This window comes from Labeo rohita, chromosome 9, assembly GCF_022985175.1.
Source record: "Labeo rohita strain BAU-BD-2019 chromosome 9, IGBB_LRoh.1.0, whole genome shotgun sequence".
Taxonomy (NCBI): domain Eukaryota; kingdom Metazoa; phylum Chordata; class Actinopteri; order Cypriniformes; family Cyprinidae; genus Labeo; species Labeo rohita.
In genome coordinates, this window is record NC_066877.1 from 24266338 (window position 1) to 24279166 (window position 12829).

The 12829-nt window shown below is 37.1% G+C and overlaps 1 protein-coding gene across 1 annotated transcript; it reads right to left on the bottom strand.

The window, feature by feature from the left end:
• Nucleotides 1-8854: 8854 nt before the first annotated feature.
• zp2l1 (zona pellucida glycoprotein 2, like 1) lies at nucleotides 8855-11606 on the bottom strand. Its single transcript, XM_051119364.1, is given in 9 exon segments — nucleotides 8855-9043; nucleotides 9114-9189; nucleotides 9260-9407; nucleotides 9483-9675; nucleotides 9750-9907; nucleotides 9981-10078; nucleotides 10143-10330; nucleotides 11279-11344; nucleotides 11347-11606. Coding segments are annotated over 9 exon segments (1221 nt in total). The 5' UTR covers nucleotides 11564-11606; the 3' UTR covers nucleotides 8855-8966.
• Between the last annotated feature and the right edge of the window lie 1223 nt (nucleotides 11607-12829).

The following is a 12829-nucleotide window of genomic DNA, read 5'->3' on the forward strand; positions in this document are numbered from 1 at the left end:
CACATACATTTCTCACTATTTATTTATTTATATGTTAGTTAGTTAGTACATGATTATTTCAAGTATTTTTTCCCATTCATTTACCTATAAGGATTAAGAAAAAAAAACTACTTAGAGGAAAAAAGTAATGTAAGATTATTGTTTTACATTCCTTCATTCATTCATTATTATTCATTAAAAAAAAAAAAAAAAGAAAAAAAACATACAAGATATTAAAACATCTTTAGTTATGGTCAAATTGTGGGAAAAATTTCATAGAAAATAGTAACAAACCAACCAAACAACAACAACAAAAAAAAATCAATGCCAAAGTTGACATTTTTAAAGAGGTCATCGGACGCCCATTTTCCACAAGTTGAAATGCTTCTCTAGGGTCTTAATGAAAAATCTATAACATGCTTTGGTTAAAATTTCTCAATGGTAGTGTACAAAACAAAAAAAAAAAATCAGAAAACCAAAATCAGCTCTGCAAAAATCATCCTGTTCTGGTCGAGGTAGCTTTAAATGTTAATGAGCTCTGCTCGCCCCGGCCCCTCTCTTCTCTTTGTGAAGTGAGGAGCCTGTTCACTTTAGCCGCATTTAGCCGCTAAACTTGCTAACTAGCACAATACTAGGAAAGGCGATCTAAAAGATTTATAAAAAACCCTTATACTCACTTCTGCTGTAAGTGAAGCTGGATCACGAATGATTAGCGCGAACATAGACGGATACATGTAGATCGGAAGGCGCATTCCCTTCACAAACAAACGTAATCCACTGCATCTTCAGCGGCTCAGATGTCTGGAGTAAACGACGACCACTATGTTCATTATTACATCCAACAACACAACACCTCAATCGCTCAATCGGAGACATTCTTGTCTAACTTCCATCCCTGCTCCGGCATCGAAAGTATGGAGGTCGGACTGTTACAGTTGATCTGAGGTAAGACGCTCATGTCAATCAACTATCGTGGGAGCGGCCTCTGTTGGTGTGATGCCACATTTGAAAAAGGGGATATTATTTTTACAGATTAAATAAAAACCACTGCATGGATTTTTATCATTATAGGGTAGATGTGTACATACACTGTCAACACACATTAATGTTCAAACAATATGTAAAAGTGAACTTTGCATCTGATGACCCTTTAAGGCACATACATTATTCATTTATTTATTTAATGATTTTGTAAATGCTTTGTCATTGACCTTTTAACGGAATAAATGGCAGTCATCAAGTATTTTTTCATATTCATTTTGCCTATAAGGATTTAAAAAAAAAAAAGTCTAGTTAGAGTAAAAAAGAAAGACTTCTGATTAAAGGCAAGAAGTAAATTAACATTATTGTTTAAGATTCCTTTATTCATTCTTGTTACAAAAAAAAATACTTTTTTAGTTATGGTCAAATTGAGGACAAAATAAATAAATAAATATTCAAAAATATATGAAACCAACATGATTACAAAGCTGGCATTTTAAGACATATACATTATTTAATTGTTTCTTTCTTTCTTTCTTTCTTTCATGCTTATTTGTTATTGACCTTTTTACAGAATAAGTGACAGTCCTCTTATATTTTTTCCATTCATTTTGCCTATAAGGTTAAAAAAAAAAAAAAACCCTCAAAGACTTCCATGCCAAGAACCAAACAAACCATGATGAATCACAAGATCGCAAATTTTCATTTGAAAAACGTCTGAGAAAATTTAAGGAAAACAACAAAGGTACAAGACTGTGGGTAGCATACTGAATGATGTCACTGAAACAAAAACAATATAGTCATTGATTTTAAAATATAAAAAAAAAAAAAACAGCTCATCTGATGTTTATTTCAAAATATTCAACATAAATATATACAAATATATAAACTGTAACTTGACTGTGCCAGTTGTAGTGCTTAATGTTGTAGGTCGCAGCTGAGCTCTTTCAGTTTAGGTCTCATTTCCATGGTAACACCAACTTCTCTGATTGGTGGATTCAAAGAGATTCTTCAGGATAATGATTAATGCTGTTCCTCACCAGGAAACTAGCTATTAAAAACCTTTTTTAATTTTCTGAAATTTTCCGAAAAAAGGAAAAGGTTCTTTTTTCACTTTTGGAATCCTGTTGAACTCTATCATATTTATTGTATTCCATCTCATTGTTTTGAGCTGATAACAAAAGCGTTTAAGTGTTTTTAGGTCAGTATGCAATATATCCTTATTATATCCTGAAGCCAGAAGGCAAAGAATTTGTAAACAGGGTTACTCCATAAATATAATATGCATCTATGGCTTTAAAACAAGATGTTTCTGTGATAAAAACAGTGACTTATTTTGCGAAGTAATGGTGGTATGGGGGAGGGCTATTGTTTATGTTTGTAGCTGTGAGAATAAGCAATATCTATTCCCCATGTAGAAAACCCTGGCTGAAAAAATACCATTTATTAATGAACAAAAATCTATGTGCGACTCCTCATCCCCGCTCTACTGTCTCTGTCAATAAAAAGATGCAAAAGTCCAAAAATAATCTTCTATAATTAGAAATAAATCTAACAAGCTAGAAGTTCTGTCTGCTGCCTCCAGTTCCCCTGTTACCATCTTCAGTTTGCAGAATTACAATGTGACCTCAAGGCCTCCACCAGCCCTTAAGCTGCTACACAAAATGTGTTGGTAAAAAGTGAGAGATCTGAATCTGAGATGACCTGTCCTCCATTAAGAGCTTAGTCAGAGGCCTCTAAAACATTTTATGATGCATTTTTATTAAACCCAGAGAGAAAGTGAGATTAGGAGCCTGAATTGACCACCTCACTGCTAAATAAAGAAACTCCAAATCCGAATAAGACTTTAGAAACAGAGCAAGACCATTAAACTACCATTGCATGTTGAACAATCATTGAATTAATGAGGTAACAATGTTGATTACCTCATCTAAATTTCCCAATATTAGTTCAGACTGGATTTGTATATGAAGCAAATTACAATCCACAATAAATACTGCGGTCGAGGTGATGTTCATATTGTGGTTTAGGTGAATATGTTGCTATAGTTAGAATCAACAAACATGGAACAGTTATAATCACAGAATATTTATGATAATATCCAGGAAAAATTATAGCTTCAAACCAACATTTCATGTCCTCTCAACAATACAGTTACCCAGAATGTGACACAGCGTGACGCCAGCTTCACATTCTCTATAGTTGGTATAGGGGCCGTGAGTAAAGACTAAATTAGGGACTGTTTGACAGCAGGAGTGAGACTGGGTTGATCTCTCAGATTGGCAGTTTCTGCATTTATAATTCAAAACAAAATAGAAGCACTCAACTGGAAGACCAAAACTCATCCACCAGGATCTTATTACTTCTTACTTATTTCGTACATGTTTACACATACAACTAGTTCTTATGTTCATGTATATGAGAGATTATTGTCACGCATGCAGGGTTTTTTTTTAATCTTTCTTCCCACACACACAAAATGTCCAGTTGTCAATCTGAGTGGGCTAGTGCTATACAGTTGAGGTCAAAAGTTTCCATAGACCTTGTAGAATCTGCAAAATGTTAATTATTTTACCAAAATAAGAAGGATCATACAAAATGCATGTTATTTTTTATTTAGTACCTGAATGATCCACAGTTTTTTTAGTGATAGTTGTTCATGAGTCCCTTGTTTGTCCTGAACAGTTAAACTGCCCGCTGTTCTTCAGAAAAATCCTTCAGGTCCCACAAATTCTTTAATTTTTCAGCATTTTTGTGTATTTGAACCCTTTTCAACAATGACTGTATGATTTTGAGATCCATGTTTTCACACTGAGGACAGCTGAGGGCTTCATATGCAACTATTACAGAAGGTTCAAACATTCACTGATGCTCCAGACGCAAAACAATGCATTAAGAGCCGGGGGGTGAAAACTTTTGAACAGAAAGAAGATGTGTACATTTTTCTTATTTTGCCTAAATAACATTTTTTTTTTTTCATATATTGCCCTTCAGAAGCTACAGAAGATTTTTACATTTCCCAGCAGACAAAATAATCAATTCAATTCAATTCAAATAATAATTCAATTCACCCAATTCAAAAAGTTTTCACCCTAATACATCGTATTTCCTTCTGAAGCATCGGTGAGTGTTTGAACCCTCTGTAATAGTTGCATATGAGTCCCACAGTTGTCCTCATTGTGAAAAGATTGACATCAAATTCATACAGTCATTGCTGAAAAGAGTTCAAATACACAAGATTTTGTGGGACCTGAAGAATTTTTATTTTTATTTTCTCTTGTGCACTATTTGTAAACATTGTTTATGTGAAATATCTTATTCAGGTCAGTACTAAATAAAAAAAATAACATGCATCTTATATGATCCTTTTTATTTGGGTCAAATAATTAACATTTTGGAGAACCTGCAAGGTGTATGTAAACTTTTGACCTCAACTGTATGAACTCTCCTCTGGCATGTACAAACCCAAGTAATTGATTCACATTACTCAGAACAGTCAAAATAAACTAGTTCAGCAAGTATCAAAAGTGCCTTAATTAATAGTTTCTTTTCACATATTCATCATCTAGATATGTCAGATATCCACAAACATAATAGTGAAAGCCTCGTAGCTTTGAAAATGCCACTTTGAAAGCTATTTAAAGTCCTGCATGCAGTAATTTGTTGTCAAGAGTTCCAGAGTGGCCCACAGGAGCTGTTCTCTATGCAATTATCGGACGCAATTATCAAAATTTTGTTTGAGGCAAACAGCTGCATGTCACTGATATAACACAAACATATCTGACTGTGAAAAGACTTTTTGTTACTTTATCTGAAGAAGTTGAGTAGAAGCAGTTCTCCAGCAATCCAAAGAAAATGGTGTAATTTTAGCAGTGAGAAATGGCTTGTTGATGTGATAGAGTGATGAGTGAAAAGTAGGCGACTTTAAATAATACTCAAGACATTTAATTTGCAAAGATGGGCATTTTTCTTAGATCATGGAATCAAACGTTGCAGCACTTGAGTCTCGTTGCCAGCCAATCACAAGTCTGCATCTCACATCACTTATTTCACTTTATCTTTTCATGGCTATTGAGAGTATTCCTGCTGAAAAGAATGGCAAATGTATTTCCTGGGCTCCACCAAAGGATGTTAGTATGCTGGTGTTCCCATAAGGCTTTTTAATTAACAACCAGCTTTTCCAGCTAAATTTTATTTGCAAAAGAGGTCTATATTATCTATAAAAAGCTATCCGTTAACATTCCCATTCATCGCAGATCAGCTCAAACCTGTCTGAACCAGCACTGAGCTGGTCTGCTGGCCTAACTTGGTCTTGTCAGCAGGTATGAGATGTATGAATGCCTAAATTCTCAGTACAAAGAATATGACGAGGCCAGATGGCCATCATGGTAGTGGCCACAGTCCTGCATCTGCTTTATTGCAAAGCCGCCGCAGTGTCACGTGTAGTTTGATGCACTGCAAACGTCTTTGGGGAAAGCCAATGTATTCCGTCACACTGACTACAGCCCACCCAGCACTTTCACAGATAGCATGGTTGTTTATAATGAGGTCTGCTTCTTTACGAATTCCCATTTTCATGCCACTGCTATAGCCGAGCCTTATAACTCCCGGTCTTTGATCTAGGCTCCATTATGCTCCATGCTTGATTTCAAGGAAACCCTCAGCTAACCCAGAAAAAAAAGAGGCTGCACTGAAAGAAAAATGTCAAGACAAACCTAAATGAAAGGCTTGTTGCATTTTCCATCAATATTTGTTTAAAATAACCTCCTGGATTGCCTTCAGTTAATTGCTGGTAATTTCCTCAGTGTATAATATTACACTGACGGCGCATCACAGAATTAGTCGCAACACAATTAGCGCTGGCAAGCAAGCTAATCATTTTTTATTGGTTTCAGTTTCAACACCGTATTATTGTTCAGGTTAAAATAGACGGGACGTGAACTGGCAGCCTCAGCTCCCCTGATGCTCTAAATGGCCAGTGTTTTGCTAATAACACTGTTAGGGGTACCATTAAAAGTTTGTTATACCTAGCCTTTCTGGGGTAAGCCACTTATTCAATCACATTTATACCTCTGAGCAGATGCGTGATCCTGAATGATAGAGAAGATTGCAAACTCTAATGTATAAATCTAGAAAATGGTTCATAAAAATGCAAATGTATATTTGCAAATAAATAACAAGTGAATATTCTGTTACTTTGTTTCTAAACTGATTAGCGGCAATGGTATTTGTAAGACGCTGTATGGCTATTAACTAAGCATGTTGGAAAACAACATATATTTGCAAGAAAATGTCCAATGCATCCCTATTTAAAATGGTAAAATCATATAAATAACTGCCAGAAGCTTTAACCTTCATAATTCTCTCTGGAGCCCGTTTCCCAGATTCATTATTGCAGTACATCAACTATGATATTTTTATTCTACGCTTAATTCCCAAGTGACTCATACTAAGAGCAGAGAGTACTGTGATTTGTAGTTCCTACACGTGACATATCCGTCATTTGCGAGAGCTGACACACTCACCTTTTTCAATCATGACGTCTCTGTTAATGTATATCAGGGTTGTGCACTGTTCAGAATTGGAATGAGAATGCCTTTTAAATTTCAGGATGCTGAAATTTTAATCTTAGGAAGCAGTTTTTGGTTTGAATTTAGTTACATGGCTAGATAGCTTCCTCTTCCTTCCACTCCAATTCATCTTCCAGTGATGTGTGGCTAATTCACTTCAAATTCCAACTCATTAATTGTAAGGGAGTCAATTCTGAATTTTGCACAAAACTGATGACCAGAAACCATACAACTTTATAGTTCTCGTCAGGGTTTCTCAAGAACAGATGATCATGCAGGAAATTCTAGAGGGCTAATGAATGACTTAATGATCTGTATTTGGCACAGATTGTTCCATAAAGGCACCGCCACTGGAGTTTTCTTCCTTTTCACATTAGAACCGAAGCGCAAGAAGGGATTGTCAGATAATCACGTTCGCAGCAAGACATGCCGCTAACAGGAAAAGACCAGGGATCCCTGGACATGCAAATGACAGGGTGTTTGTCAACAAATAACACGGCAGATGCCACGTAGCGCAAAGGGAATAAAATCTAAGAGCAAAACTTTTGCCACCAGATGCTTGCTGACTGTCAGTTCTGAGGGTGCCGCAATTAAGCCTGCGTGAGCTACGGAGTAAAACACGCATTGTTAGAAATAAACTGGTTAAACTGCGCCTGGATTCAATCAGAGAATGCCACAGAGGACAACCAGAGCTGTTCACAAAACTGTGAGCTTTTCCCATTAGCCTATTGTAATTTTGTAATTAGCCATTTGATTTTTCAATGCTTAATTTGCTGAGAGGGAATGACAGAATTATCCAACGCAATGTGAATTGGTGCTTTGTGCATTTGCACTGTTGAATGAACAAACTTATCAAGGTCCTCACAGATGAGATGCTGATGAGTCCAAAACAAAGCCTGGTACTTCAAATGTTTGATGCATTACACCTTGAAGGTTGAAAAAAAAAAAAAAAAAAAAAAAAAAACTTTATTTCAACTCCACTACAAAAGCAAGTCACAATATAGCAAATGTAAATGGTTGCCTTATACAGAGTTCACAATGCATGATTTAGCCCCAATTTTTACTCTCCAACAGTCTTGGGGAAAATCAGCGACAAATGCTTAAAACCTGAGGCAAATCGGTGCTCATTCGTGCAGCAGGAAGAGCGGCAATCCGACAACTTTGAAAATTGTGCTGTGAATCCAGCATTAATGCCGGTGTTGGGAAGGTTACTTTGGAAATGTAATAGATTACAGGTTACTCTATTAAAAATGTAATAAGCAGTGTAACTTTTCAATTACTTTATTAATGTAACATTACATTTGATTACTTTTCCAAATTTCTAGTATTTTCAACTGTTAATCATTTTGAAACACTTAAACCAGGCAGAGTTAGCACTCAACACTGATTACTGTCAGACTTTCATCACTCGAATTAAGATTATAAGAGATACATCTTTATTTTGATCCGAGCTGAAATATTTGAACACAAAGCTTCCATGAAGAAATCAATTGCAAGCAAGTGGCAAGTTGACAGAATTAAGAAGTTGTACACATAATATCAAACAGAGTTTTAAAGTGTTATTAGCTAACCACCAAGAAAAACTATCAAGCGTATTTATTACAAAACAAAAGTAACTCTGTTACATGCAACTAGTTACTTCCCAACACTGATTAATGCACACTGTTGTTTTAGGAGCATTTTGTGGAATAATTTCTCTAAACCAGGTTGTATAAAGGGTATTCACTTGTGCCACTTTACTTAAATGAGGCAAGTATGCAGCCCACAAAACTGGGTTTGTTGCAGTAGGACTTAAGTCTAGAGCTGGACATCTTTCTAGACCAAGGGTTTTCATACCTGTCCTGTAGTGTTCATGGTATTGAAAGCAACCAGAGTACTTCCGTTTCTAGCATGCAGCACCATCTGTTAGTAAAAACGAAGCTCACAATCAAGTTGCGATACATTCGGGAAAAAAAAAAAAAAAAAAAATTATATTATATTAATATATATATATATATATATATATATATATATATATATATATATATATATAAAAAAAAAAAAAAAAAAAAAAATATATATATATATATATATATATAATAAAAATAAATCGATGCACCGCAAATAGAGAAGTGATTCTGCACCCATTTAATAGCCACAACCCTACTAGGAGCTCAACATCTGTTTTCAAGCCTTAGATGTTATACAGATGTTTGGTAGTGACAAACATCTCCAGGGTGTATGAAAGCAAAGAACAGAGTCTACATTAGTGTTCCATAGTACAAGACAACCAGTTAAGGGAAACACCAAGCCGAGGGGGGAATAAAAAAATAAAAATAAAAAAATAAAAAAAAAACCTTGGCACTTGATTACTGATCTGTAGAAGTGAGGAAACTCAGGATGGCAATGATCCAAAGATGGTTTCAGAATCTATTGCAAAATTTATTGCAAAACGAGTCAGAAGAAATGGAGGATAATTTCTCCACTGGAAACAACTGCACGGGTACCATCTGCTTGTGTCCCAGCATCTCTCCCTGTAAGAGAGAGGAAAGTCAGAAAAGGGCTCAAGTGTGCCACAGACTATTAAGTAGGAGCAGCACTCACTCTTCCTTTGGCAACTCTGAACACAAGAGTCCGCTGCAGTTGGGGTACAAACTGATGTACTGCAGTGAATGAAGACCTGGTAGAGAACAGATTTTAGACCAAGTAAAGCCAAATACAAAAGGTTTGAGAAACAGAGAGAGAAGTACCGTCTCCATCAAGGGAGCCAAAGTCGTGGGTTCCACAAACGTGAACATTTTGAATACGAATCGTTTGTGGTGGGTTGGGAACTGCAGGCCTGAAGACCCATCCACAGGGATAAGAGTGGTCAGGTAACGATCATCCTGGTAAGGACAACTGCACGACAGCAAATCAAACATCAAAACAACTCTAGCCAGAAACATTACACCAAAAGGTCACTTTAGTGGTTACCCATTCACAAGAAGATCCCACTGGGGCTGGCTCTGAGGGTCAGGGTTTGAGGTTGCCCAGCAGCGACCCAGATTCAAAACAAGGTTGGGGTCAGTCCTCTCTAGAATGCGCACTTCAACATAGACTGGCTCCCGCAGGACTTTTGTCACAGGATACTCAGCTTCACCATAGTATGAGGAGTACGCTTGATCTTCTACACAAGTCAGACAAAACACATTAAGATCTAGTCCAGTTTCAAAGGGACTAGATAAAAGAACGATGCTTTACCTTCCACACATCCCTTAGCAAAGCACTGCCCATTTGCCAGTCTAAGCTCCACTCTCAGAAGTCCAGCAGCAGCCACAGGAGGTGGAGGAGGAACTGTGTTGACTTCAACAACCAGTGCCTCAACACTGGTGCCAGAATATCTACACTGGAACAGGAGCCTGAAAGGAAAGACTCCCAAGTTACAAGACCTGGACCAAGAGTCATGGCACCAATTAAAGTACAATTACTCACTCATAATAGCTGTCCCTTGTGATGGAGCCTAAAGGTCCAACACCTATTTCATAAGTAGAAGTCATTTTGTTTTCATAGACTAGAAAGTCACCATCCATCTGGAAGGAAGTTAGAGTTAGTTTAACAAGCAGGCAAGTTCTACCTAAAAGGTCAGATACCAACCATCATTGCGGTGCCACAAGCAGTGACAGGGAACTGGTAGATAGCAAAAGCTACAGTGGTGCCAACAGGAGCACAAGGAGGATCACTTCCTCCCAAAAGGCTGATGGACTCCAAGCTCAGTCGTGGAAGAGTTGCATCTCTCATTGCCACGACAACAAATTGCCCATCTCTTGTACACTGGACAGTCACTGGCAAAGAGGAAGAACTTAAATTTAATCGTGAAGACCAGACCTTGAACGGTCAAGATACACCACATGAAACCAGTATTGACAGTTTACTAGATCAGTGGTTCTCAACTCCAGTCCTCAGGGCCCACTGCTCTGCACATCTGACACATTAAGTTCAGCTCATGGATCTTTCTCTTAATGAGCTGATGATCTGAATCAGGTGCATTAAATGAGGGAGACAAAGTGTACAGAGCAGTGGGCCCTGAGGACTGGACTTGAGAACCACTGTACTAGATGGTGCATGAGCTCACAGTTTAAGGCGGAGGTCTCCAAACTCAGTCCTGCAGAGCTTAGCTCCAACTTGCCACAACACATCTGCCTGGAAGTTTCTAGTAAGACCTTGATTAGTTGATTCAAGGGTGTCTAATTAGAGTTGGAGTTAAACTCTGCAGAACAAGTTTGGACTCCTGGTTTAAGAAAACCAAAACATTCCTCACTTATCACTTTGAAATTCACCTCTTAAATGAGGTGTCGCAAATAGGTACTTCTGTTTGCAAAAAGGAAAGTTCTCATTTGCTAAGAAAAAAAATAAATAAATAAAAATAAATAAACAGGTGCCTTGCAAGGGACTCAGTCATGGTATTGAGGGTGGAGAGAGTGCTGGTTATTTACCTTCAATGCAGACTCGAACCCGCAACCTTTTGATTACAAACCCGACTCCCTAGCCATTAGGCCACGGCTGCCCCCATGGGCAACCAACTGCCAGGAAGTTTCTAGCATGCCTAGTAAGAGCTTGATTAGCTGGTTCAGGTGTGTCTGATTGGGGTTGGAACTAAACTCTGCAGGACACTGTCCCTCTGGGACAGAGTTTAGACACCCCTATTCTAAATGATTAGAATCTAATTAGATGGCATTTTGAGATACACCAATAGCAATTCTCAAATCTTGGATGTTACAAGTTAGACATACCTGCTTTGCCATAGTAGCACTGCTGGCCATCAAAACAGCAGTTTATAGCACCACAGTTTTCAGGAAAATGCCAGGCTCTCCACACTGCACTTTCTCTTGTTCTTCCACATTACACTTCTGAAAAGGATCTTCCTGAGATGCTGGCTGTTTGGCCTCAAAACTCAAAGAAGACTGTTGCCCAGGCCACTGGAAGACTTGTTGACTTTGCGCCAGAGAATATGCAGCACACAAGCGACTAGTGATACAAAGTACCACAACTCCCAAAAAACCCCAAAGTGCTGCCATTGTTCCAGAACCAAACGCAACTACTTAGCCCTTGCAAATAGCTATTTTTAAAGGGTGATAATTAGCCACATTTGAAGGTTCTCTCCGCCTCAGTATTTACCACCAATTAGCACCCAGCCCTGATCCATCAAGATCTGCAGTGTTTCTGCTGGCCTCACCAAGTTTGATAAACTCTGTCATGCTATAAAACCACTAAACTCTTATATTGTGTTAATGGGCTAATTCAGTAATTAATTCAAATTCTCATACATATCAAAGGACTATTTTATTCAAATGCAAAATATACCCCAAATTCTGGTGAGCATGTTTTTGCTCCTCCCACAAATTGTGGATTCTCATAGCTTTTTGGTTTGCACAGATGATTATTTGAAAATGCTGTTTGACAACATGAGTGTTTGACAAGGTATTTGACAGTGCTACTGACACTGACACTTTCAACATTAAATTTTATTTTAATAGAGCTCCTGAATGAAAGACTGCATGCAATAACAGATGCCTAGATGAACATATGTAGTGCTAATGTGAAACCTAATGGCTTCTGGTTTGAAACATGACAATAATGAGATTTTGGTTACCATTAAATATAGTATTCAAATCTTACAGCTGCAGATATAATAATTTTAGACATTTTACAAGCTTTGTATGTTATAAATATATTTGTATTAGTAGATTTTACTATTATTGGCTAAAAAGTGCAGTCTGTTTTCCATTCTTGCTGTTGCTGCGACAGGTGTAATTTCTCAACATAAATATTTAAGTGATACCTATCAGGCTTATTTTATCATATATGTGATATTAAAAAAAAAAAAAAAAAAAAAAAAAAGACTAAGCAAAGAGCAATGTATGCATTCAATCGAGTACATTTAATGCATTAAATCCAATTATTACTTGTGTCAAAGTCTGTTCTACATTAATTAAATTTCACACAGCTCACAGTACAACTTGTTACATTAGCAACAGTAGAATTCACAGGGCATAAGTTTAAACTGTTCAGCAGTTGCTTCTATTGTTTTATCCTCACAAAGTAAAGTAATGTTACAGTAGGTGTCACAGGCACTACTACTGGAAGAATTACACCTGTGATTCATTGCTCTAAAATTGTCACATAATTGATTTGTTTTTTTTTTTTAACTCTTGGTCAAAAATCTTCTCAGCTGCTTACTTTCTCACACTCTTTCTCTGTCATTTTCCTTTTTATTTTAAAAAAGTCACACTTAATTCACACTTGACCTCTCAGAACTGAAGAACAAAAGGTACAATGATACA